This window comes from Stigmatopora nigra, chromosome 2, assembly GCF_051989575.1.
Source record: "Stigmatopora nigra isolate UIUO_SnigA chromosome 2, RoL_Snig_1.1, whole genome shotgun sequence".
NCBI classification, from domain to species: Eukaryota; Metazoa; Chordata; class Actinopteri; order Syngnathiformes; family Syngnathidae; genus Stigmatopora; species Stigmatopora nigra.
In genome coordinates, this window is record NC_135509.1 from 2,179,287 (window position 1) to 2,205,624 (window position 26,338).

The 26,338-nt window shown below is 39.9% G+C and overlaps 2 protein-coding genes across 3 annotated transcripts in view; one reads left to right on the forward strand and one right to left on the reverse strand.

Moving 5' to 3' along the window:
• The window catches only part of chgb (chromogranin B), a 141,188-nt gene that overhangs the window by 11,611 nt on the left and 103,239 nt on the right, over nt 1–26,338 (forward strand). The window lies entirely within an intron of this gene.
• trib2 (tribbles pseudokinase 2) lies at nt 20,750–26,294 on the reverse strand. Of its 2 annotated transcripts, XR_013329839.1 has the most exons (4): nt 25,215–26,294; nt 24,362–24,654; nt 21,874–22,733; nt 20,750–21,579 (listed from the first exon to the last, which is right to left on the reverse strand). XR_013329839.1 is itself a non-coding variant. In XM_077741111.1 (3 exons), exons 1-3 carry the CDS (start codon nt 25,482–25,484, stop codon nt 22,274–22,276), a joined length of 1,023 nt encoding a protein of 340 aa, XP_077597237.1. In that variant the 5' UTR covers nt 25,485–26,294; the 3' UTR covers nt 20,750–22,273. The 2 variants fall into 2 exon arrangements, 1 of the variants encoding a protein (XP_077597237.1); XM_077741111.1 differs by having other exon boundaries at nt 20,750–22,733.

Sequence of the window (26,338 nt, forward strand, 5' to 3'; positions counted from 1 at the left end):
CCCGTAAACACAATTTCATCTCGAGGTCGCAGACAACATTCGACAAGCTTGAGAGACCAAGTCCGAAACGGGGGTGTCGCCATCACCGTTGTAGCTATACCCAGTGCCACCCGCGACATCCATTTAATATCATTGCAAATCCTCCACGTCAAGCTGTCCGTCTTTGGAATGAAATGTCACCTCGGTGTCACCGAGTAATAGCTCGGCGGCGTGGGGTAACACGGGTCAACGCAAAAGTGGAAAAAAATGGCGTGAAAGCACACTGCTCACGCGTGTAAATAATGATATACAGGTGTACATTTTTTTTTTCGCCTGGGCCTCGGGGGGAGATAACATCAAGTTGCGAGGAGGAGAAGACGCCGCCGCCGCCGTATTTATTTATTTATTTTTTTGCAGCTGTCTGGAGTCGAGCAGGGCAAATGTATTTTTACTCAAATGCCAGTCACGCATTGGATTGGCTGCTGTAAACACATTATAGAAGGCTTTGTGCGTGCAATATGAACTATTAACACTATGAATGAATATAATAACACTACTCATTTGGCTGTTTTGAAAAATGGTAAGATTTTAGACTTTGCAATGGCGGGTGGTGATGTTTCATTTTGAAAAGATTTTTCAAGACGTACAGGAAAATCAAGGCTTATTATTACTAAGAATATCAAATTTCACAAAAAAAGTATAGAGTTAAGCGCAGTAGATGGATGGTCTTATCCCAGCTCACACTTTTGAAGGCACACGCTAAATTCTACCAAGATAATAGTACTATAATCCGCAAAATTTCAATTAAACTGACAATATCAACTTCTAGGGAAGTAAAAATAACAAATCAAGGGACTATTGCATCTCCACCATCAGCTACCAATTGTGCCTATACACTTAAAATTCATTCCTACGATCACATGGTTACAGCCACTTCCTCACCTCGCTATTGTTGCATGAAAAAGCGACAGAGCGAGGGAAAGAAACGTGGGGAAAAAAGCGAATCCGCAGCTCATTGTTGAAGCCACGTCACTCGTCTGGGGAGCTGTGCTGCTCGCCAACGTTTCCCACATTCTCCGATTCTAACGCCAAGGTCGTTCTCCTCCAGCGATCTGTAGCTCTTAATCAGCCGCATCTCTCTCTCTCTTTCTCTCTCGAGGGCCTCGAGTGAGCTAGCGGAGGACGCTAACGAAAGCCCGCAAGTTTACGCTGGGGGAAAATATATGCGTTGCTGCCCGGTTCTATAGGATTTGAAAGCCTTGTTTGGTTTTTGATCTTCTTTGTTGTTCAGGAACCGTCTCTAACGACCAATCTGTTTGTTTCGCTGCTTGGGAGTAGTGTGAACAATTGTACACTTTGTTTTTGGAACCTAATCTCATTTGAGGAAAAAGGAATTTAACAAATTGATTGTCATGTAACAGCTTTTTCAGTACTTAAATCACCAAAACCAGTTAAACAAAAAAGGTCATTTAATTTAAACTGTGTGGCTCCTGTTTGTTTAACTAGGTCTACAATGTCTTGAGGCTGTCTTGCTACTGTAACTAAGAAATTTCCTGAATACAGGATGAAATAAAGTTTAACCTAACCAAAAAGGTCACCTATATAAAAACGTAGGCTTCATTCAATTGAAATATTTGGTCAAGTTAGATTTTTTTTAATAGCATCTATCAGAAAAAGGTAGGGTACACAGTCTCTAAATTGCTTTAGTAAGTATTGGAGCCTACCTTGCGATTGATTGATGACTTGATTAAGAGCTAGGTCGCCAGTCCCCGCGCCAGCATATCAACCACAAACACCGGATTTCTCTCTTTTTCACTGCCACTGTTTGTGCTAGCAAAGTCAGACATCTTATATTGATTGCTTTGTTTCCAGTGCAGCGATACATAATTCATCATCTGAGTGTGTGTATTTACCAGTGTATATATGTGTGTACAAATAGCGTAAGGGGTAAACAATCAATCAAAGTCAACGCCTCCCCTTCACACAATTACCAGAAGTGTTGCAGTAAAAGACTGGGGCTTCTTTAGGCCCTGCCTATGGAGGATTATTAGATATATAGCGGTTGTACCTTCACATACCGGTTGGGAAGAACCAGTTGCGTGATCGAATTTGAGTGACATGCTCCAGATTGTTTTTGTTCAATAGAAAAAAACTGAAATCGCTGGAGTGTCTGAAGTAGACTTAAAAGACAAATTAACCTCATTGGTCGATGACCGTCTAAGTCCATTAAAAGAAAAGCGGGAGTTCAAAAGTTGAAATTGGGTCGGGGAAAAGGGGGCAGGCCCAGGTCCCCGTAGCCGCCTCGGACTCGATCGCGGATCCGCGGATGCTTTGGGTTATGAGCGAGTGCAAACGGCGCGTCGTGGGTGATTCGCAGACATTGATTAATCTCATCGGGGACTGAGCTGGACACAGCAGTAATAAACTGCAAATTGTCTAGCGGAGCTCCCATCAAATCAGCGCCATGGGCGAGCCGGGCGAGCCGGGCCGCCGTTGACGCCGCCTGTGAGATCGGCCAACTCTATTCTCAGCTTTAATGCGATGGAGGTAATTAAGTACGTGCTAAACAAACTCGTTTGAGCGGAATGCCTAATAAGTAATAAACAAGCAAGACTTCCTGTTCCCGGGCTTCTTTGTCCCCTGATAGGCCGTCGAAAAACACGCCCACGCTGAGAGGGAAACCTGCAACAGCAGCCAAGAAACATAAAACTCAAAATATTCTCCCTTGTTGAAATGAGAGCCAAAATGTAGTTTACGATTTACAACGAGATCCGACAAGACACAAAAAAACTTACAATTGGGACTCTGTTAGATGGACAAAAAAAAATGTGGACAAAATTCACTGATTGGCTCCAGCAAGCGATCAATAACAGCCCTCCGGATTATGAGTTAATAGAAAAGTGCCTGGAAAAAGGACGGCCAACATCTTGTTCAATTCATTGAACAAGATTCTTTCTGCTCGTGTGCTTTTTCAATTTATTAAATAAATAAAAAACATTTTTTCAGTGCGTAAAAGTGCAGGAAAAGGTAAGCAAAAGCCACTACTACAAAAACAAGTCCACCAGACATTTTATCAATAACAGTACTATTAGATTTCACCATCCCAGATTTGCTATCCTACCTTGTGATGTCATTAATACCCAAACTTTAACTACACCTGTGTGGAGATATAACCCACATTAAAATAGTCTGCAGTCATTTTTGGAGTTTATGGAATCAATATTTTCTCCATTATCAGGTTTAAGGAATTTACTATTTGTCAAAAGACCGGGGACCAAACGTCTGGACGACCAAATGTCCGAGCACCAGTTGGGCTAGGCTCCAGCACCCTTTGTGCTCTTGTGAGGGAAAAGTAGCTACAAAAATTAATGAATAAAAAGCATACATATTCTCCATTCAAACCTGAAACAACTAATCACAAATTCCAAGCTGATTTAAAACAACTTTGGGTGGTCAACTTATACCAAAAAATGTCAACTATGGAGATAATTGCGCCTTCCTCGACGTAAACAAACGTTCCAGCTAAAAATGGGCGAGAACGGCGTATTCCTCAAAATGAAAGATAGCAATTTGAAGAAGCGCTAATAAGTGAAGATATTGCATCGCTGTACAGTTTAAGAACATCCAAATGTCACTAATGGAAGCCAGTGCAGCCATGAAATATTAAACAGGCGGAGAGAATCTAATCCCAGTCTCAATTGAATAAATGAGAAAATATATTAGATTCATTTATTCAGTGACTCATTTGTGCGAAAAAAAAAACCAAGCCGTGCTTGGCTGGCAAACTCCACAAATATGATACGATTAAACGCCAAGTAGAACAATTAAAAAAAAGAAAAGGGGATCTTCAAAAAGGTTAAAAAATCAAATAAATAAAACAGCAGACTAATTAGAGTCTCCTCAAAAAGAACGTGCCAACGCTCAACAGGAAAGATGACTCGTGGGTCACGGAAAATTCCGCCAAAGGGGGAAAAAAATGGTCTTTTTCAAGAGTACAAATGTCAAGACTAATGGCAGGAATTCAACATTTAAAAATAAATGCTCTGACACGATGACTTGTCGAGGTGGTTTTAGGCAAAATCTGTTTTTTGGGGGGAAAAACGGACAAACAAATGGAAATTGTGGTGCCTTGATAAGGGAAAAAATGAGAAAGGCTTTGGCTGTAATTCAATTGACAGATATTTACATGATGTGCTTATACACTAATGTATGCACAGATGGATATTAGCCTTAGGTGGATATTTAAATTGACAAATATTTGCAATATGGTTGCTATAGTATATGGGAAGGGGAGATGTATCTTTTGAGCAATGTGTGTATGGTAATGCTTATTTCGATTAGAAAATGGGAGCTATTAGCTAAAGTCATTTAGGGGATGTTTTTGAATTGATTTGGGATAAAGTCCTACTTCAGAAACTTTTATGACGTGAAGTTTTTGGATGATGCTTTTTTAAACACTAATTTTAAGAAGTTTTTGTTCAATTAAATCCAATTTTTTGGCCAAAAGACGATTCTTTTCGGATTATAAGTCGCATATATAAATAAATACAGAAATCTAACAGCTAAAAAAAAGTATATAGCAGAGTATAAGTTACATTTTGGTAAAGATTTTATTTTATTTTATTAGAAACCAAGAATAAAAATATTAAAGTAGAAATGGTAAAATGGAGTAAATAGGAATTTGTTAATATAAGTTTTTTAGATAACTATAGTCAAAAACTACAACAAAAAAGGCTGTTGGTGCTCAGAGGAATTTAAAATTTTGAATATTAGGCAAACTATTAAAACTAAATATTATGAATAACCATGTGACTTCTAGTCTAAAAAGAAATACGGTTGTAAGAGTCCGGACTAATAAAGCCGTCCAAAAGGCGACAGAAGGAGCGTCCTTGTGGTTTTGGCAACGGCACGTGAGCCAGCTTGGCGAGGCGAACGGCGGGGCGGCAGATGGTCCGAGAAAAACGGCCACCGGCCGGCCCCGTCCGTCCGTTCGTCCGTGCGTCCCAGCTGGGCGGGCCAGTGTGTTTGGCCGGCCGAGAGTACGCCATCAAGCGCGCATACGCGTGTGGCGGCCCGAGAACAATGTGTTTCGGGCACCTGCGTCCCTTTTTTAAAAATGATTCCGGTCCCTTTTTTGGCCGTCTGAAGCCGAGCGGCTGGAAGAAAACGTTTCCAAGTGTGAACACGACGACATCTGAGGGCAACGGCGGCAGCGTTGAGGCCAAACTGGAGGCTTTCAGGGAAAATCAAGGCAAGGGCATATACCCCTGGATTATTCTTTTTGACATGTGCTTGGATAAAAAGCAACCAGACACATCTGTGCACACTTGGATACTATTTCATTGCGCTATATTTTAAATGGTGATTAGATTAGATTTTATTTAAGGCCATTTGACTTGGTTTGGATTTAACATGTTATTTTAGTTACTACAGGGAGGAAATTAGAGATATTACTGTTTTGTTTACTGATGTAGGGCTATTTTTCAGAATGTATTTTAGGTCATTTTAATACATTTTATTAAGTTGGTTTGGATTTAACATGTTATTTTGTGCAGCAAATTTGAGATATTTTTAATACAATTTAGTTTACTGATGCGTGGCTTTTTTCAAAATGTATTTTAAGTCATTTTAATACATTTTATTAAGTTGGTTTGTATTTAACATGTTATTTTGGTTACTTTGTGCAGCAAATTCTAGATATTTTTTTAGTATTATTTTCTTTACTGATGTATGGCTTTATTCAAAATGTATTCTAGGTCATTTTTATACATTTTATTATATACTTTATTAAAAAAAAAACTTTCCTGTACATTTGCACACGATACGTGACGCAAAAACATTTTATATAACAGAAATAATAAATGATTGCTAAACTTGTCATACTATTTAAACAAATATATATATTTTTTTCTATCCAAAACTAGAGGTTTGAATTTCAAAGCGCCCTTCCAGTTCATAAAGTTTTAATGACAGCAGTGGCGCTGGGAACAAATTCACTTTCCATTATTTCCTTTGGGAAATAACGGATGTAAAGGTCTACCTAATTGACGGCGTCGGCCATGTTATTTGGACCCCCAATTTCAAGGCAATCCATCAAAGTTGCGGCGCGCAAAGTCAGCGCTTCTAAACTCGGAGACGCAATTTCAGACTTTAGCGAATCAAAACAACTGTACAGTGTCCTCTCCTGATTGGCTACATTCAATATTACCTAGAATTGACAATGACAGAATCTCAACTTCTACAAAACTCCAAGTTTTACTGCTACTAACAACTGAAAAGTAGACATTTTGGCTCCAAACGCAAGTGAAATAAAGCAAACTTTTCCATCCATTTGCAGTCGGTAGAGCCCGCGGGCTTCGGCGCCGCCGCCCGCGGGCTCGCGGGCCCGCCGACCTACATCCAGGCTGAGCGGGGACGATATTAGCGCGGCAATTAAAGGAGATGACAGCCTCGAAGGCGGGCGGGGGACGACGCCACGCCGTCTTCTCTGTGGTGTAATAGCTATTGATTTTTGGCACGAGCAAAACAACACAGCCCGGAGACAGAAAGGAGAGCGAAAGAAAGGGAGCACGTAGGTGAGCTGCAAGCGGAGGCGTCCCCCACGGCGCCGTGCCGTGGCGTTCCCGTTTCGTATGGGAGATGACAAGACTAACTAGAAAAATCAAAAGACACTTTGGAAAGAGAGGGGAAAAACGGAGTACTTTTTGCTGTAGAAAAATGAAAAGTCATTATTTTGCAAATCTTTGTCGGGTTTGCAGGGTGCTGGAGACTAACCCAGATGACTTTAGGGCGAAAGACCCTAGACTTGTGGTCATGATCAAACTGCCAGCAAGCGGGAATTGATCCCAATTGAGACATCCCGAGCCACTCTCCAACTTACACAAAATTATATTTTACACTATGATCCTATCACCAATGAGTCCTGGTTGGTCATCAACCTGTCAGATATTAAACACAAACTGAACTGGAACAATACTGTTAAATATACAGATGTCATATTAGTTTACAAAATCTTCCAACCTAAAGCTCCTCCTCTACTGCAAGATTTTGTACCCAAAAAAATCCCAAGACATCAACAATAGCTGGCTCTAGAGGTGACTGTGCAGTTCCCTTCAAAAAGTCCTAAATTATCCAAAGCACCTTTTCTGTCTGGACCTGAAAACCAATTAACATCTATAAACTCTTGTCTCTGAACCTCTTGGCCAATCATAATTATTAAACTAACAAAATTGTGATAATAAAACTGTCTAAAACTTTGTGTAAGTCATCATTTATCTAAGACAGAACTTAGCCTTCGGCTACAATCTTAAATACATTGCCATCCCTTATCAGATAAATCGAACTCACCATCAGGACACAAAACAACTTGCCATAGTAGTAATACTTCAAAAACTGTTCTATGAAACGAGACAAGGAAAGAACAAGGTCAGGAGCATAATTACCTGCTAAGATGACATCACCTCCGACAGCTGAAGAATAAGCTTCTGAAACAAATACCGGCTAAAGACCCTGGACAAGCTCTCGGGATGAAGACACCCGGTATGAAAATCAATAGTAGGTCGAAATCCTTAAATAAGACTGCCGCTGACGTGACGGACACGGGAGATGGGAAAATGATTTTTTGGGGGGGATTCGGCGTGTCGGACATGACACGGACTTAGCGTCTGACTCGTTCTCTAAATTTGAAGTCCAAAAAAAAACAACGTCAAAAGAAATGTCAGGCGTTTCATATTCACGGCGGCGTCTTTCAAAGCGCAAACAAACGGCGCCAAAAGATGAAAAAAAAAAGCTTTTCAAAAGACTGGATGGTGTTCAGTAAAGAACCAGCTGGCGCTTCTCCTCTAATGAAGTCGTTATGAATGCGAGAGGCGTTGCGTCGCCTTCTTGATTTGAGCCTGGTGGCTGAAATTGGGCCGCCAGCCACTGAAAAAAAAGGATAAAGCTGGTCTTTTAGTGTGGAAAAAACACCCTTTTACGATGTTCTGACATTACACGGAAAAACATGGGCTTTGTCAATAAGCCACTTAGCGTTTAGAATTTAGCCCGCCGTGCATAAATGACAAAACATACTGTTCTAAAAATATGTACAGCATTTGTTGATCTGTCAGGTTACCCTGATCTGTTAATATCTCAATTTTTCCCCAAGCCTCTTAGACGAGGGCTAAAGAGTTGAAGAACGAAGACACGGTAATAACAACAACGAACCCTACGCAAACATCTCTCGCTCTGCTTACAGTTGTGAAGAAAATGCTCAGAAAAACACTTAATGAGCTGGAATAGTTGATCTCTTGGATTTTACCAAAACGCCATTGAGGCCTCAGGGCTTTATAGTGCATGCTGGGAACCAGCTACCACCTTCAAAGAAGACAACATACAGTCCTAGCATACATTATGTACATTTCCTAATAGACCTTCAACTAAAGTACTACAAATATTTTTTCTAAATAAACTTAGGATTGTTTCTAAAGTATGTACAACTCGCAAAGATCAAGTTTTGAACAAAGACAGGATCCAGTTTTTGGTTTACGAATTATTACCAGAGTAGTATTGTAATATACTGACAAGAAAATAGTAAAATAGTCTTCGGAAAATGTTCTTTTAAAAAAGGGAAAGAGAAGAGACTACGTTAAAAAATGTTCTTGGTATTATAGACAAGTTTTCACATAACCCAGGCAACGTCTCACCGGAACCAAAAAAAGCAGCCAGCTGAGTTAAAGACCAAATTTGTCCCAATAGATATAACTGCTGTAGCGGCGCTTAAAGTAGTAAACCATCGTAAAAGCCACAACTAGTGAAGCGCAGAGGTCAGGACGGGACACGGAGGCAGGAGCTAACGTCACTTTTTCCAAACCCTTCCACTATTTTTCCTCCCAAATGGATTCAACAGTCGTGATCCACGGTAGCAGACTACAAAAGACCCGGTTCAGACATACTTGATTTTCCAGACTACAACTTGTACTTTTTCCATAGTTTGACATGGTGTTTTGTCTTTGTCTGTTTTGTCTTATTCTTTCTGACCACTGAGTTATTTTTTTAGACTCTTGTTACCTGAAAAACAATTTTATGAACATTCTCCTATTTTCCTATTGCTACCTTAACATATATTTATTCTTAGTTTTTGATCAAATTAAAAATGTCCTCCCAAAAGTGTGACTTATACTCCAGTGTGACTACTCCAATTACAGTACTCTTCATCTCAGGTGCAATTATATTTATTGTTGGTCTCTGATCAAATAAAACAAATGTCCTCCCAATAGTGCGACTTATACTCCAGTGAGACTACTTCAATTACAGTATTCTTCATCTCGGGTGCAATTTTTAGTACAAAAAAAATCAACCACCAACAAATGAAGACCCCCTTTTACAATACATGCCGTCACTTACCACTACTCTTACAAAACAACTGTCCACAAACCACAGGCGGGACCCCTTAAAAGCACTACCGTAAATCACCCACCATGCCTCGCCCACTGTAAAAAGTCCCCATTTGCGCGCATTATTAGCCCGGGCGGCCTCGGATACATCAGAACCCCTATTGTGCCTCGGCCCGATACGATTCCACCCCAAACCACGGGCCCCCCTTTGCGACTCCCTCCCACCGCACACCCTCATTTCCACCGGGGGGGGACGATAATGGATGAGGGAAGCTCCACTGAAGAAAATGTGACCTTCCACAAACCTCATCATGATAGCACACCTTGCAGTAAGTTCAAGGGTCAGCTCATTACCAGCACCCCAAACCCCCTACGTAGGCCGCTTCTACAATTTTTGCTTTGTCAGCAGGTTAGCTTTAGCAAGTTTTTTTTCATCTCACCATAATGTAAGCTGAAAATAAGGCTGCTTTTAATGTATTGCTTACCCAGAGCGGCGAAATCCATTTAGAAATAGTTTTATTTTTAACGCAATGAGAAGATTTTGATACATTAGCGAGTGATTAAGACATCATTACATTAATCGTATATTATTCTCATCGATTATAACATTAATCAAGGATTAGCGTGTGGTAAATTCGGCCTAAATCGTCGGTATTGTGTGGGTATTAATTTAGAGCGTATTGCAAATCGAGTTAATTACGTTGGTTAAAAAAAGGAACTCATCTTTGATTTGGGTATCTCGGCAAATTGAGAAATGAGATTATTAATGATGTAAATGAATTTTTAGGAGGTATTCATTAGCATTCACTCAAAGTTTGAAAGGTCCTACTTAAAATGGTCATGAAAAATTGTTTTTGTTGATTTTAAATTCACGTGGAAATAAATTTCTAGAAAAAAATCTAATAAAATAGTACAAAATGAAGGTTTTGTCAGGCCAAAAACAAGGACAAAACCTTGTCCCTTGACTAAGCGTAATTTACAGCAAGACCAACAAAGAAGTGCCCGGCACTCTTTCATCCTCGCCGGGTGCCCGTGTCGCTTCGCCGCCGAGACTCGCCATCCGTCATTATGCCAGGTAAGCGCGGCGAATGATGCGACCTGACAGCTGCGCCTCGCCGTCTGGGGTCCTCGAATAAACAGCGCGCGGCGGGGTGATCACGAGCGTTACCGTCCGAGGCGTGCCGTAAAAGAAAAGGAATCGCCTCTGTCATCGTCGTCGCCGCCGCCTCTGACTGGCTTTTAACGTTTAGGTCTGGGCGCCTGTTGTTTTATCTCAATTTGAAGGAACGATTGAACTGTGTACTCGCTTGATGGTGAACTCTAACGTCTTGGATCGTAAACGGAGGGGAATTCTCACAAGTATACACAAGTATACACAAGTATCCACAAGTATCCACAAGTATCCACAAGTATCCACATGCATCCACATGTATCCACATGTATCCACATGTATCCACAAGTATCCACATGTATCCACATGTATCCACATGTATCCACAAGCATACACAAGCATACACAAGTATACACAAGTATACACAAGTATACACAAGTTTACACAAGTATACACAAGTATCCACAAGTATCCACAAGCATACACAAACATACACACGTATCCACAAGTGTCCACAAGTGTCCACAAGTGTCCACAAGTGTCCACAAGTGTCCACAAGTGTCCACAAGTGTCCACAAGTATCCACAAGTTTCCACAAGTGTCCACAAGTGTCCACAAGTGTCCACAAGTGTCCACAAGTGTCCACAAGTGTCCACAAGTATCCACAAGTATCCACAAGTTTCCACAAGTTTCCACAAGTTTCCACAAGTATCCACAAGTATCCACAAGTATCCACAAGTATCCACAAGTATCCACAAGCATCCACAAGCATACACAAGTATACACAAGCATAGACAAGTATACACAAGTATGTGTGTACAAATACATGTGTATACATATAAAGATAAGATAGACAAAAGACCAGGTTGAGACAAAAATACCATGTTTTTATGCTTGAATTATCAGGGAGAGGGAAATATTACTGATACCTGTGTCTAGTATTGGACGAAAAAATTATATATCCAAGCAAGGGGGAAATTGGAGGACCGTCAACACAGAAGCAACAATTGTGCGGGACGTAAACGGTTTGGATTTTAAATATACATGTTCCTTAATATGTTATTTTGGTCATTTGGCTTTCAGGAGGGAATTCAACTACTAAAAAAAAAAATCACTAGGACAAAATGCAGCAACACAGACTTCCTAATGACCCAACATCACCCCTCCAGCTCGGCGCAAAAGACCCCCAACCCATTTGTCGCCGCGACGTTTGTCGGAAAACAAAAGACACTCATTTCACAGCACGTCAAGCGGAATAAATGGCGCCATCTATCTATGTAATTCCCATCAACGGAGCCCTTTTTTTCCCCACTGAAGCAGAACACGGATATGAATAAATGATCACAGAGCAGCACAATATGTTGTAGAAGAAACGGGATGGATTTACTACCCTCGAAAAACGGATTTACAACCTTTCGAAATAAAAAAAACAGGGAATTGCAGGAGGCAAATTGACCTTAGAGGTCAGAAAAATGGAGTACGATTTAGTTTTTAAATTCCTAGACTTTGGGAAATATCTCTTTTTAAACAAATTCCCTAAAACACTCTGTACGATACATTTTTTAAAGTATCCTACCTTTGAACTTTGGTGGATGACGAGGATGCTCATCTCATACAAATCACATTTGGTGCATATTTCCGTGTTGTATCTGCAGAATAAAAACATTAAAAAAAACTTTAGTACTTGATGATGTTAACAATTTAAAATCCAAACATCCTCAAAATGATGAAAACGATGGAACACTTTTTTTGCAGAATCTACATCCGATCAGGAACATCTTTACGCCTGAAAAAATATCCGTTTTGTGGCGTAACATGACATTGCGGTATGGAAACACCACGCCGGTGTTACATTGCAGTGTAAAAATATGGTGTCAAAATTCAACAGCGTGCTGTAAAAACACGTCAACGCGGTGTAAAAATGCCATTTTGGTGTAAAAACGCCATTTTGGTGTAAAAAGCCCAGACGGGCGCCACTTGTGAGTCTCCCGAGCTCATCTTAAATGGAGACTTTTCAGGATCAAGAACAAATTCTACATTCAGCCTCAAGAAAATCGGGACTAACTGCGTACGTTTTAGTCCTCACAAGACTGACAACCCACACTTTATCCACATAAATGTGAATAAAAAGTGACAAGTTGGGGTTTTGATGGAAAATGACAATGAAAATGAGCTTCAGTAGATTCGAGTTGACTAAAAACTGAGGGTGGATTTTTAAAAAAATATGTTTTTAACCTGAATATCGGCCATGACAGTTTCCCTAGCAAAATTTTCCCGGGTGTAAAAAGTGTAGGAGTTAATAAGGAGAGTGTGTGGGACGGTGGGACAGTGGATTTTTGGGATGAAGTCGTATTTTTCAGCACTGATGATGGTGCAAGAACGAAAAGGACAAAAGTGGCTTCTGGCAAAATCCTCCCTGAAGGAAGAAGTTGGCGCTGAGAATACGGCTTCATTCCAGAAAGAGAAGAAGGAACTTGTTGCAAAAAAATAGGGGGAAAAAAGTACCTGACATGTGATGAATTATTAAATAGAAGGATACAGGATCCAAAGCACCAGAGATTTCAAGATCGGTTTTCATAGTTTTTTCAGCAACTTGAAGTATGGGAGTATATTTTGACTTTCTTTTAAACTTTAGGTATGTACTACATATTATATATTAGTGAAGTAATTAATTGGGGTTAGCATTATGAAGACTGTATGCTATGAATTGAAATTAATGTATAACGTAAACAAATGCATTTCAAAGAACAAATTACTTTTTTATTATTACCATTTTGGATTGATATCATTTGATTAAAAAAAATAACTTTTAGCTCATGTAATGATTGAAATATCTATTGTTAAATATGTCAATTATTACATTGCTAAAAAATATTACTACAAGCAAATGAATTGAATAAATAATGTAATTAGATTAAGGTTGAGCACTACATTGTAATGGGGGCTACATACATTATTTTATATTTTTAATTTAATGTTTCATAAAGTAAAATAGTGATACAAATTGATGTGAAAACTGCTACAGAATATTTATACTTTCAGTATTTCACTAGTTTTTATTTCTATCCTCAAAAAGCTCCGCCTACTTTAAGTCTAAAAGGCTATAAAACACAAACCCTTCTTGCCCCTGCATTTGCATGTATAAACGTTATTAATCCCATAAGGTAAAAATAAGATTATATCACCATTATAAACAAGTTACGAGCTTGCTTTTCATTCCGGGTTAGCGTCTCATTGGAGCGGCCTTAAATCAGCTCGTCGGCGTCCCAGGAATAAATACATAAAGTAAAAGCTTGTGTGGGCAACGCGTCTCATTTGCATTTGTGGCTCTTGACTTAAGAGGATACATAAATCATATTTGCGCCAAGGTGTGCGTGCGCATTTCTAATCGCCTCTTATTTACAACCCGTTTGCTTTCCGTAGTGAAATATTGGCGTGGGCCCAACGCGCCGGGGCTCTTGATGAATTAACGCCGGCGGCGATGGCGGCGGATTTTCGCCGGCATAAAAGCATTGGGGGTCATTAATTGTCCTTAGTGATGATTTCAAGTGGTGTCTGGCTGCTAATGACAAATGCAAACATGCGCTTCCTTAAAAACATGGCGGCGTTACCTGAAAGAGACCTTTTTTCATCACAAGGGAGGAGCATGTGGGCGCTTCCAGGCGGTCATTGTGTTGTTGTTGTTGTTCGTCACTTGGAAAAATGTATCTATAGGAAAATACAAAGGGAAACGTATGAGGGGTTAGAACTGTTTTGTCAAGTATTTTTGTAAGTTAAACTCAATATGGTTGATTACAGTGATATCTCAACATGTTGACAAATAAATAGGAAAAGTATATAAGGGACGAAGAATAATATAAATGTAAAAAAGGGGGAAAAAGGGAGATGTGGAGATTATTTTGATGGTTATGAGTGGGCAGGTTTGTTTTTGGGGAGTTAAATAATGCTATATGAAATGGGGGAAAAACTGAATGAGATTTTTTTGCTGGCCACAAGAGGGCGTGTCTAATATCGGGGATTAAATATAAGTAGTCTAAATATTTTTAAACACACATCATAATAACATTGTTAGATCTTGGAACCGATTAACTGTGAAAAATTTGGTATTACTGTAAAAAAATAATAATAATAAAACCATTAAGTTTAATTGACGTCTAGTTTTCAAGCTAAATCTGAACTTGGACATATCGGAGCTGGGCCTTAGCAACCCGTCACAGTGGACCTCTGGCTAAGCTTTTCCTTCAATTATTGAAAATTATACTGAATTATTTGAATGAGACATTCGTGTCACTCAGCAGGCATGCTCCATTTTTTAAAATGCTTAAATAGTGGATGACATAGTAGCGAAAAAGTTTGAAACGGTAGCAAAAATGAGAAGATGGCGTCCCAACATGGCCGCAAGTTTTCCCAACCCGCCTCACTACGTGATGATACGAGGCTGACAAGGCTCCGAGTATTCCCGAAAAAAAAACACGTGAAACTGGAGTGGGCATTGAAGAGATGATAATGGCTTTAAAAATGGCGCTTATGAAAATATGGAGGAAGACAAATGGTGCTAATTATTTGCTACAGTGTCTGTCAAAGGCCTTTAGGGATGCTTTACAGTATTTAGACGTGCTCTATATTCAAGGTATTTCAAATTTAACTGACCCATTTCTCCGCCAAATTGCCCGGCGTGCATTTTTTAGTCTTCATGAGAATTTTTTTGTGGGTCTCCAGATGCTAGGCAAAACCAATCACGTCGTCAAATTCGTTTCAGGAGATTATTTGACTATTTCTTCGTCCGCTAAAGTACTATGACTTAAGTGTTTATGTCAAATCTGTCAGGTAAATTTTGCTATGACAAAAGTAGCAGTGGGTCTTGTCCAGGTTTTTTTTAAACAAATATAATGACTAAAATGGCATGTTTTGATATAAAATCAGCACCATTTTTGAGTGGGAGGTCAATATTTGCCATATGCCACATTTTTCAGCAAAAAAATCAAAAAGTAGTCTTATCGGAATACAAAAAAAAGAATTTGAAAGACACTTTTGTAAATGTACTAAATGGTAGACACAATACTTGCCCTATTTGGTCAAATTTTAATGTTAAAAATTGATATAAAGACATTTCTATGGGATATTTTTCTATCATTAGTATACTTTTGAACTGCGTATTCAGAAAATCATGTTATAAAAATACACTATTAGGAAACTCAAGCTAAAATTAGCCACCACGATCCAAATAAAAGCTATCTGATACTTTTTTTTAAAGGTTTTTTTTCCTGAAATGATTAACAGTCAAAGCACGTCCCGGTTAATCCGAGCCACTTCCAAGGAGGTGCTAATCAAGGCGGTCCAGCGACGGACAACGCCTGGTGATCAATGACGGCCACTAAAGCGATCACCGCGAGGTGCAATTAAGCTAAGTGCAGAGCAGCGATAAGTCGCCGGCTAAAAAGATCGGCACGTAGATTATTTACCCCCGACGTTTCATTCAAAGCGGCGTCCGCTCGTTTGGGCGGCACAATGCGTAAAAGCGGCCTTAAATAACAAAGAGGGCTAACGCTAATGAAGTACTACTTGTATTTTTTTCTTTGACATTGTTGGACTGTTGTTTGTGCAAAATCAATGGTTGCAATCATTTCATCAATAGAGGCAATCAGAAAAAGGACGAATATTGAAGTAGGCTACTTGATTTTTTTTCCCACGAAGATATGACGACGCCCTTCACGATTCAAGAGGCGTTCGATGAAAAGGAAAAAAAAACAATGCATGATTTGGATTCATTTTGCAGCAATTATTGGATATTTTAATCATTTAATTTTTCCAATACTATGAAGACTATTTTACTTTGCCACTTTTTGTATTACACTTTTGCATTCATATGCACGTGTATGTAAAAAAATGCCAAATTTTAACCAAAATGTCCCGATTTTTGTCACCAAATTTTTTTTTAAAGAAAATGTTAACCTTGAACATATTTAATTTTATTGCATTGAATTATAGTCTGCCATTGATGGCGATAAATAGTTATTTTTTTTGCTATGTTAGCTAGCAGCTAGCATTTTACAATGCGGATAGTGGAGTGGAGAACATTTCTGTTAAATTCTGCAAAAATAAGACGATCCGATTTCTTCACCATACTCTCAATTTTAGCCTTAGTCTTCCACTAAATTTCACACAAATCCATTTTTTTGTCTTGCTCGGCGTAGGTAATAACGACAACACAAATGCCCCGAGGCGGTTAAATTGTAATTTGCTGAGCAAAGCGACAAAGAGAGCTCTCGGCTAATAGGATAAATGTCTCCGGTTGGACCTGGAAATGAATTCCTCCGGCCCAAGCGAATCCCAGCGCTGGCGTAATTCACGTCCGACAAGGACGGATTACCCCAAGAGAGCCAGAGAGAAGAAATGTAATGTACTATACGCTCGTGTACTCCACTCTACTGTACTTCGCGGTCACGTGGAAAGTGGGTATTGTTCGATTGGGATCTATTTCAAAATAAAAGTAGAAGAATGAATGAATGGGGTCATACTACTGGATACTCAAACTGGCCCAGAAGTCATGTAAACTTAACATAACATTAGACTACTACTACACTTTGTGTAGTATAGTGGTCTAAAAATAGGGGGGAAATCAGCTATATTTTTTTGGTTAAATGGGGAGAGAGATGCTAAAAAGTATATATTTTGTTTAATACACAAGTGTAGGACAGATATTTAAGGAATAGACTTGAGTATTGAGTGACAGACCGTGAATGTTGATGGCAATTCTTCATCAAAAACATAAAAGGGAGAAGAAGAAGGGGGGCTTTATAAATCATGCTAAATATGGAGGCCAGATTATGATAATGCCGTCACTGGAATCAACGTGACGCCTGCCGCTGAGATGAGCGAATACTAAATATAGATACGGTCAGTAACTTGCTCAAACAAACAAAACAAAAGCATCAATGTCGATTATCAAACAAACAAAAGCACATCCATGATGTATCGACGTGGATTACCAAAAAAAAGCGCATCCATATCAATGGGTAATGCGAACCAAACTATTAAGCTAAGCACATATACGATATATCAATGGGAATTGGAAGCGATCATCTATTACATCTATGTTATTGATAATGATAACAAACATTTAAGGGCTCAAACTCACGGTTTTTTGTTTGGTCATGGTTTATGTGGATCAAGTTCGGTCATGGAGGTCATCGATAAAATGGTTGTTAACACTTGAGTCCAATTAACAAAGACGTCATCGCTTAATGATGACGTAAACATTGCATTCAGGTGAGTTAGAAAAAACACGGAAAATCCAACTTGACCACTCACATACCTGTCAACTGGTACGTTCTCGCCGTAATTGGTACAACTGAAAGCCCATTTTTATATTGGTACGCTGTACACATGAAAATGGTACGCTAAACGGTGATTTTGAGAATCGTTCCCGGAAACGCATGTCTGCCAAGTGATATATGTACCGGCGCCTCTGATTGGCTAAAAAAAAAAGATCATGATAAACATTTCGTTTTGTAACACTTTCACCATGTGATTTCCGTTTCCTGTTCCCTTGTTTATGTTTACTTTCATTTTGTTGTTCGTGATTTTTTACAAAAAAGTAAAGTGGTAAGATTTTCCATGTATTTATACATATATGTAAGGGCGAAAACAAAATTTGGTAAGATCACAAATGGTTCGAGGTTGACAGGTATGCACTCAGGACCGGACTTGATGACCCTTGTTTTACAAAATTAGAGTAAAAAAAAAAAACAATGCAAACTAAACTCTAAAGTACATGATGAAATAAGAATAAATCCCAACCACTTCATAATTTAAACTAAGCCATTCCAATCAAATATGGATTCAATCCAACTTTAATGACTGCCTACGTGCAGACATGGCATTGTAATGATAATGACAATAACAATAATCTTTGACAAGTTGTAAAGCTTAGCGCATGCGCACAACGTTTGAATGTATTGATTGATGTCATGCCAAGTGAGGGGATGGCGAGCGAGCTGGTGGCCGACGGATGGGCACCGATAGGCGGACGATGGGTGGCTTACCTCCCGTGGCAGCTCCGGTCCTCTCTTCCTCCCTTCCTCGCATCAACCACCACCGACCGGCGTATAGGATGCGAGAGTTGGTTCCTCCCTTCTCTAGGCAATGCTCATCCGGCAAAGAAGATGCGCTGTTTGGGCATTGTTAAGCAAAAGTAAGAGCTGGGAAAAGGTAGAGAAAAGGTGCGCTGGATCGTCCGGCTGCCGGTCACTGACAGCGGGGATGGGTTGATGAAGACTGGGGAAGAAGAGCGGTGGAAGACACTTTACTCTGGATCAAGCGCCTCCCCTTTAAGGGCATGTGTGTTTCGGTCTGAAAGCTGGCTTGACAGCGCCTCCTGTGGGACATATTAGAAAGTGCATGTGACTTTTTGGGGGGGGGGGGTGTTATTTTGGTCATTTTTCATGATTTAATTGGGAATTACATTTTTGATTTTTTTATGTTTTTGCACGTTTGAAAAATGAAAAACATTTTTAAAGTCTAAAATACTATTTAATATTGTGGTTTGTCTTTATCTCCCATTGGTGGTTCTAGATTTTTTTTGTGGTCACATTTTGAAGTGACTTTTCGTCCACATTTTGGTCTATTTTTCAATTTAAAAAAACATATCAGTTTGGAAACAGCTTATGTTGGATAAGAGGAGGCTATATGATGAAATAACCCATTTCAAAAAGCCAGATTATTGATTTGAGAAGACGCCGACTCGTTTTCTGATGTATTCTGCCATTTAGAATTCAGACAGCGATGTTGGGACTGACAATGTTTAAAAAAGGTGTCTTCCTATCTGCGAGAGACGACAAATATTATGCTCAGTTGCATGCAAATGACGGCAGAATAGCACCAAAAAACTGCAAGAAAAACATAAACTCAATCCAATATTCACTTTGTCATCAGGAGTTTTTGGACCCAGAATTTTGAGTGAGCACTTTCTGACGGAATAGTTTACTTTAAGGACAATTTCAGTATATATTTAAAGACATTTAAGGTAAACTGCTATCCAAGGTCTAGCACACTAAGTACATCCTGTTTGTGAGTTCACGTCGACAATAGCGAGGAGTGACGGTGTGAGTAATTAGGGGTCTTATGGAGCAGAATTACACGAAAAAAAAAAAGAAAAAAACATTTATGCTGTCAGACAGCATGTCTGCGTTGATCCATTATCTCTGTCTGGAAATGAAACGGCATTGATTCACTCTGAAGCCGCCGCCACTGAGCTTTTCTTTTCTATTTTTTTTCTTTTTTTTTTGAAGGTTAATTGCTTGCTATAATGCTCACACACATGGACACAAAATAGACCAATTTTGCACAGTATGAAATTATCTTTTCTTGATATTTAAAAGCACAATTCATGTTTTTTAAGCTCGTTTTTGAGGGTTTCAAACTTTGGGGACAATTTTTAAAAAATAATTTGGTAAGTTTCAGATGTTTTTGGCCCAAAAAACAAGGCTAATTTAAGAAGAAAAGCTGTAAACATTTCATACTTGTACATGAGCACCGTCTGGTAGTGAAAGAGGGTAGTACATGACTGTATTGTATATATACATAGGCTTTACATTCCATCTGGCGTTCTCATTGGACAATATGTGGCGTGTAAACATAAAAGGGATTGCCTAGTGTTTGTTGAGCATCACACTTGGCAGTGGCCATCTGCTTTGTGCCTTTTTTTGTGCCATGTGTGTGTTTGTGTTGCCATATTGACATGTATTATATAAGCAAATAAAAGGAATTAAAAAAGAGGGCTGGAATCATGATCTTCAATATTAAATCCGTAATCTGTCCTACTTTGAAATCATCAGAAACGGTGAGAAAAGATTATTTTTGTTAAAAGCATATTGAAAGTGGATGGGTTTGGAATTATTTTCTATTGTTTTGAAGAGGTTGTCCATCTGCTAGAATAGTGGATTAAGAAAAATGGACTAAAAAGCTGTTGACAATAAGTATAAGAAATATACATTTATAAACAATAAAGTACAAAATTCATAAGAGCGAATGTATTTAAAAATCTTAATGATTTGAAATTTGCTATAGAAAATAGCTCAAATGTCTGGCAATACCTCAGGTGTCCGCAAGACGGCTCCAAATCACAAAATAATGCCAATGTTGATTTACTTGTATATAAAGTGACTCTAAATTTGTTATTAAATCATAATATTCGATATTTTCTTCACATATAACTATCTTAATTGCATTCTATAGCGCAATAACAACATTTTCTTTGCTCTGTGGGAGGAAAAAATCCAAACAATCGCAATTCACAATTTTATTTATGGAATAATAAATTTGGACAAAACACTAGAATTTTTTTCGCATTTTTTTCTCTTTTTCAAACGATACAATCAGAACATCCGAGGCAGATATCCCACCATGCATCAACCAAGAACCCCCCTTCCCCCTTTTTCTCCAGGACTAAACAGTAGCACCAAATCAGCACCAACTTAACTAAAAAAAATGAAATTCTGTCAAAAAAAAGCCATAAACAATGCATTTGTCTTCCTAACTTGGAGTTGACGGGAGCACTTTAGTAAAACTTTTCTTAAGCCGTTCCAATTAGAACCGACCCGGACCGCCCGTGAACGAGCATTGGAGGGGCGCATGCCAAAAAAAGTACTTTAAAAACAAACTAAAATTTCAAGTAACATGGAGAATACTGTCGCCGAGGGAAGCGGTGGGAATACTGGCACGCAAAAATGGCTTCCGAGCATCAGACAAAACGTCCCGTGTCAAAAAAAACAAAAAACCTGCGATGCAAGTACTTTTTAAATATATAGATTTATACTTTGTCTATTTAGTATTCATACATAAAGATATATATAGCTGTTTGATATAAATAAACGCAGTTTTTTTTCTTCTAAAGACATTAAATAGAAAATTTAAAACGTGGCCACACGTTAAGTGCACAATTTTGTTGTAACAAGAGGCGATTCCTCAAATTGGGGCTGGAATTTTTAAAGATTGTTTTTTTTTTTTCAACACTTACGGTTGCGGGATTGTTGACTTTGCAAATTCACATAGGATTCAGTTAATGGAGTCATTTTGTCCACTGATGCTTACTCCAATCCAAATGGCTCGTAGTACCTTAAATAGGGGAATAAAGACAAAAATGACAAGTGAGTTGAAGGCTTGCGACTTGAAGTCATCTCAAGTCAAGGTACCACAAGGTACTTGCATAAAAAATCAGGTGGTTGTCAATCATGATTACATTAAAATCCATTTCCCACAACTTATTATATCCAATGAGAGTCAACCATAAGTTTGGTACATTTACAGTAAACTCACCATAGTTCCCACGGAACGTTTCCAGTTTTTAAACATTCACACAATTGTACAACCTAAAAAGTTCCAAATTCAAAATGATGGCGGGATACATACAGTAACAAGTGGACGACACGACAAAATGGCGCCGGTTCATTGACGTCAAGGATATTGGAAGCTTGAGGTGAAGCCATTAAATAATTTTTTCTTCTTTTTTTATCCAAGTAATGTCGTCTTCGTGTCCCTTCATGCTGTAATGTCCCAAAAAGAAAATGTCTACCTGTTACGAGCACCACATCGAACCGGAACGAAGGAAGTTGTTGTCGTTGTTTTTTTGTTGTTTTTTGTCGTTTTTTTTAAAGCATGTGTTGCTACATTTTTTTTTGCGGGTGAGCTCTTGATGTTCATCATGCCGGGTTTGAAGGTTCTTGAGGGAAGAAACAATTAAAAATAAAAACAATAGGGGACAAAATACAAGATGGCTGAACTATACAGTACAGCTACTTTGGGCGTGTGCTCAGCTGAACAAATGCTCCTCCTCCATGTTCACCTCGGGTACCATCTGCTCCGGGTCTGGGCGCCCACCTGCCGCCATGGTATTGGCGGCGGCCTGGAACCAGGGGTGCTGGAGTATCTCACGCGAAGTGAGGCGCTCGGCGGGCTCGCGGCGCAAGATGGCGCGGATCAGGCACTTGGCCTTGGGCGTGAGCGTGTCGGGGACGCTAAAGTGCCCACGGCGGATCTTACTGAACAGCGAGCCGGGCTCCACGTCGTGGAAGGGATAGCGCCCCACCAGGATGGTGTAGAGCATGACTCCCAGGCTCCAGACGTCGGCAGCTTTGCCAGAGTAGCTGCCCCCGGCGTTGAGGATCTCCGGGCTGACATAAGCCGGGCAGCCATGTTTGTCAGAAAGTGAGTCGTCGGCGCCGTCGGCCAGGATGTGAGTATCTTCCAGGCTCTCTAGCTTTAGCGCACTTCTATAAAACATAGAAGAAAACACAACAATATGTCAGGACAACAACAAAAATGCACTGTCATCATACTTGTTTGTATACATGATGACTATGATTTTATTTAGGGCCAAAAAGGGTTATTTTTAGGCTTTAAATATTCCATTGAGCAAGATATATTCTTAGCCACGCCTCCTTTTTGGACGAACCCAGCTTTACTGTGAATCCCAAGGGTTAAGATGCACATGTGCCATAACACCAGCAGGGGCAGCAAAGCAATTATTTTAAAAAAATTCTCGTCCTTTTCTGATTTTGAAGTATTATTCAGTAATACTACCTTTCCCTTTCCATCACAACTTGGAAAGCATTTAACTTCTCACTAGGTGGCAGTGTCTGTTAAATAATAGTATGTACAGTAGTTTTAAAAGCAGAAATAATAATAAGAGGACTTGCAGTTGTTACCCTATTGCGGCCTATTAGGAATGAAGTAGTACTGTATATTGCGTTACCTGTAAATGTGTTTTAAATGTGACATTTAAATTTACAGGTAGAGTTTCCCACCTCATGGACTGAATCATTCGGCGTACAGAAGAAGGCCTGTCATGGCTGCCGGGTCCAATATTGCTAAACAGGCTAGTGGAAGAATGGAATTTGCATCATTCACGTGATCTCTGTGTGAAAGGGGCCAATAATTAAAGAGGCGAAAGCGAGGTAATTAGCCTCGACGGGAAGTTCTTTTGAAGACGGGAGGAAGCGGGGCGAGTAATTCCCCCGGATTAACGCTGACATTTGCTCTCTCTCCGCCAAGAAGGCAAACGTGCCGGTGCGACCGGGGGATTTTATTTTGTTAAAAGTGGGCCGAGATAAGAGGAGGCGATTGTCTACCGCCCAACTTCGGGTGGGGAGGAAAGCCGGAACAGCTTGTGTTTGCTCTGTAAAGCTGGCGGGAAGGAGCCGCTAGGATACCCTGGAGTGCTGTTAAGTAACAAGCGCTTTTAAGCCAGATGAGGATGCGTGAGGTTCCTTTCAAACAGCGTGGACCCAAAAACAAGGGAGAATTTTCATTTGGATAATATCCATATCTGCTTGCATTGTTTGCCGCTGGCCTAATGAGATTATGCTAATAAAAAGGGAGGAAATCCTCTCATAAATTAAAGTGTCGACGTTTTAGAAATTTAAACTAGCCAAGCATTTTTTATGATGGGATATGAACACTAGGAATATATTTTAATACCATTTTAGAAATCTTAGATCATTAGATATCCCCTTTTTTTAAATAAATCTTGTAACTATTTTTTTAATAAGGGCCAGTTAATGTAATTTAAGAAATAGATTTCAAATTTTTGTTTAAAAAAAAGTGGAAAATATTCTGTTTGTCTCATTTATTATTAAAACTGCTTTTTATATATTTTAATATTTTAAAAATTTAGAAAATAAATGGTCATTAAATATTCCCTCTTTTTTAAATAAATCTTGTAACTATTATTTTTAATGAGGGCCAGTTAAGATAATTTAAGAAATAAATTACTAATTTCTGTTTTAAAAAATGTGGAAAATATTTTCTTTGTCTCATATATCTTTAAAACTGCTATTTTTGTTTTTTTCTAAATTTTACTACACATGATTTACTCTGGTGACTAAAACCAAGCACTCACCTGGCCTCATTCTTGAAGACGAACTTCCTGAGCTTGAGGTCTCGCAGCACCAAACCGCCATCGTGGCAGTGCGCCACAGCCGAGGCGATCTGGTAAAAGAGGCGGGCGGCTTCGTCTTCCCGAAGCTTTTTGCAGGTGCGCACGAAGGAGTGCATGTCGCCATGGCTACGCTCAAAGAAGGCGTAAGCTCGCGTCTCGCCCAGCAGCACTTCCAGGAGTTGGTTAATGTGCTGGTGGCGGCCCAGGGCAAAATAGGCTGCCAGAGACTCCTGGTAGCGCCCAATGTCAAACACCTAGAGTGGGGAGATAGGCAGGAAAACAATGTTAAAATACGAAAGCAAATTAAACAAAAACAATATCTTGGAAGGAAAAAAATAATGCTCTTCATGACCATCTGAGGGCACTACACACCATACACATGAAATACTGAGCTTTAGTTTTAATTAATTCTTTTTTATCTAGGTCTGAGATCATGTTCCCTTAGACGCTATTTGCAAAAAAATGATCTCACTGTCAAATTATGAGATTAGTATTAGGTTCCCCCTTTCGTGGAATGAATCACGAGGCGAAATATTAGGAACAGCCACCCTTGTATGATGCAATGCACCACCGCAAATTGTAAGTGCATCACAACTGAAGGATTTCCCTTTCAAAATAGTACTTTTTAAAGAAAAAAACGGGACTCTGGTTTGAATTTGCAGGCGTGTTTCCTGCCCTATTTTGTGAATGTTACGTCATCCTGTCCCATTCACTTTTTCCATTAGGCTTCTCCCTGCTTTTGCAATGTAAGCCAAAGTTGAACCTTGCATGCAATATGAATATAAGTGCAAAGAAATGAGATTTGTACACTCACCTTGCAGACTAGCTCCTCGCCACTGTGCAGGTGGGCGGCCCTGAAGACGTGGTCCCCCTCCAGGGGCTCCAGGAGCAGGTAGTCCCCGATGCGGGAGATACAGTGCGACGCGTCGGGGGTCTCCGGTGGGCTGGGGGAGCCGAGGTTGGGGCTGAAGCTCTGGTGCGACTCGGCGCTCCTCAGACAAGACAATTCTTCGAAGTCGTGCGATTTGTGCCGCGATCTGCCATGACGGGAAATGTTAATAGGACGTGACCTCTGTATGTTCATGGGGGAATGTTGGTGTAATAAGTCCAGATTTCGGTTCAAATGTCGCTTCAATCAGCGATCTCCAATGCAATACAAAGCAGTTGTTTTTCCCCTTCACATTCAGTGCTAAAAGTCCCAGTTTAAAGCCTTGATTTCTTCCTATGAGTCAAATAAAAGCGTTTTAAAATCGCTAAAAAGTCAATGAATGGAGATCGAGCTAACTCAAAAAGAACCAGCTGCTCTTCTGTTAGCTTATCTGACTATCATAAAAAATGACAATGCCACGTTTCGTAAAATAGAAACAAGAATAGTAATAAATGCTCGTTAAAGCCGTAAAAAGGGATGAAAATACAGTAGAAAGACAACTTGTTCCCAGTTGCGATCGGAAAAAAACGCTGATTAGTAGGTGGAGCTAACTCGTTAGCCTCAGTGCTAACTACTACCAGATCGGCCCTTGTTCCATAAAGATCCACGCGAGTGTAATCGTGGAGAAAGCCCCTCTAGAAAAAAAAGGGACGTGGTGGTCTTTTGCAGGAGGTGGTAGTGGTGGGGGGCCAGACGTCGTCTTCGATCTCTCGCTTCCAGGTGGAAGGAGGGTGTCGTTTATCGTGCAGTGATAGGTGGAAGGGAAAAAAAAGGAAGGAAGGGATGGGGCCGGCTGACTCTCCCGGGCCTATCCCTCGATTCAGCAGGACATCCTCACCCGTTGCGCCGATGTGCCTCGAACTTGGGCTGGGGAGGAGAGAAAGGGGATCCTGCCTGGTTCCTTCAGTGCAGAGTGGAGACGCACAGTGCACATCGAGTCCAACGTCACATACTGCAACTCAGAAGCCTCCTGCCCCGCCCACCTTACGTCACTGCTATGAGGATTTCCA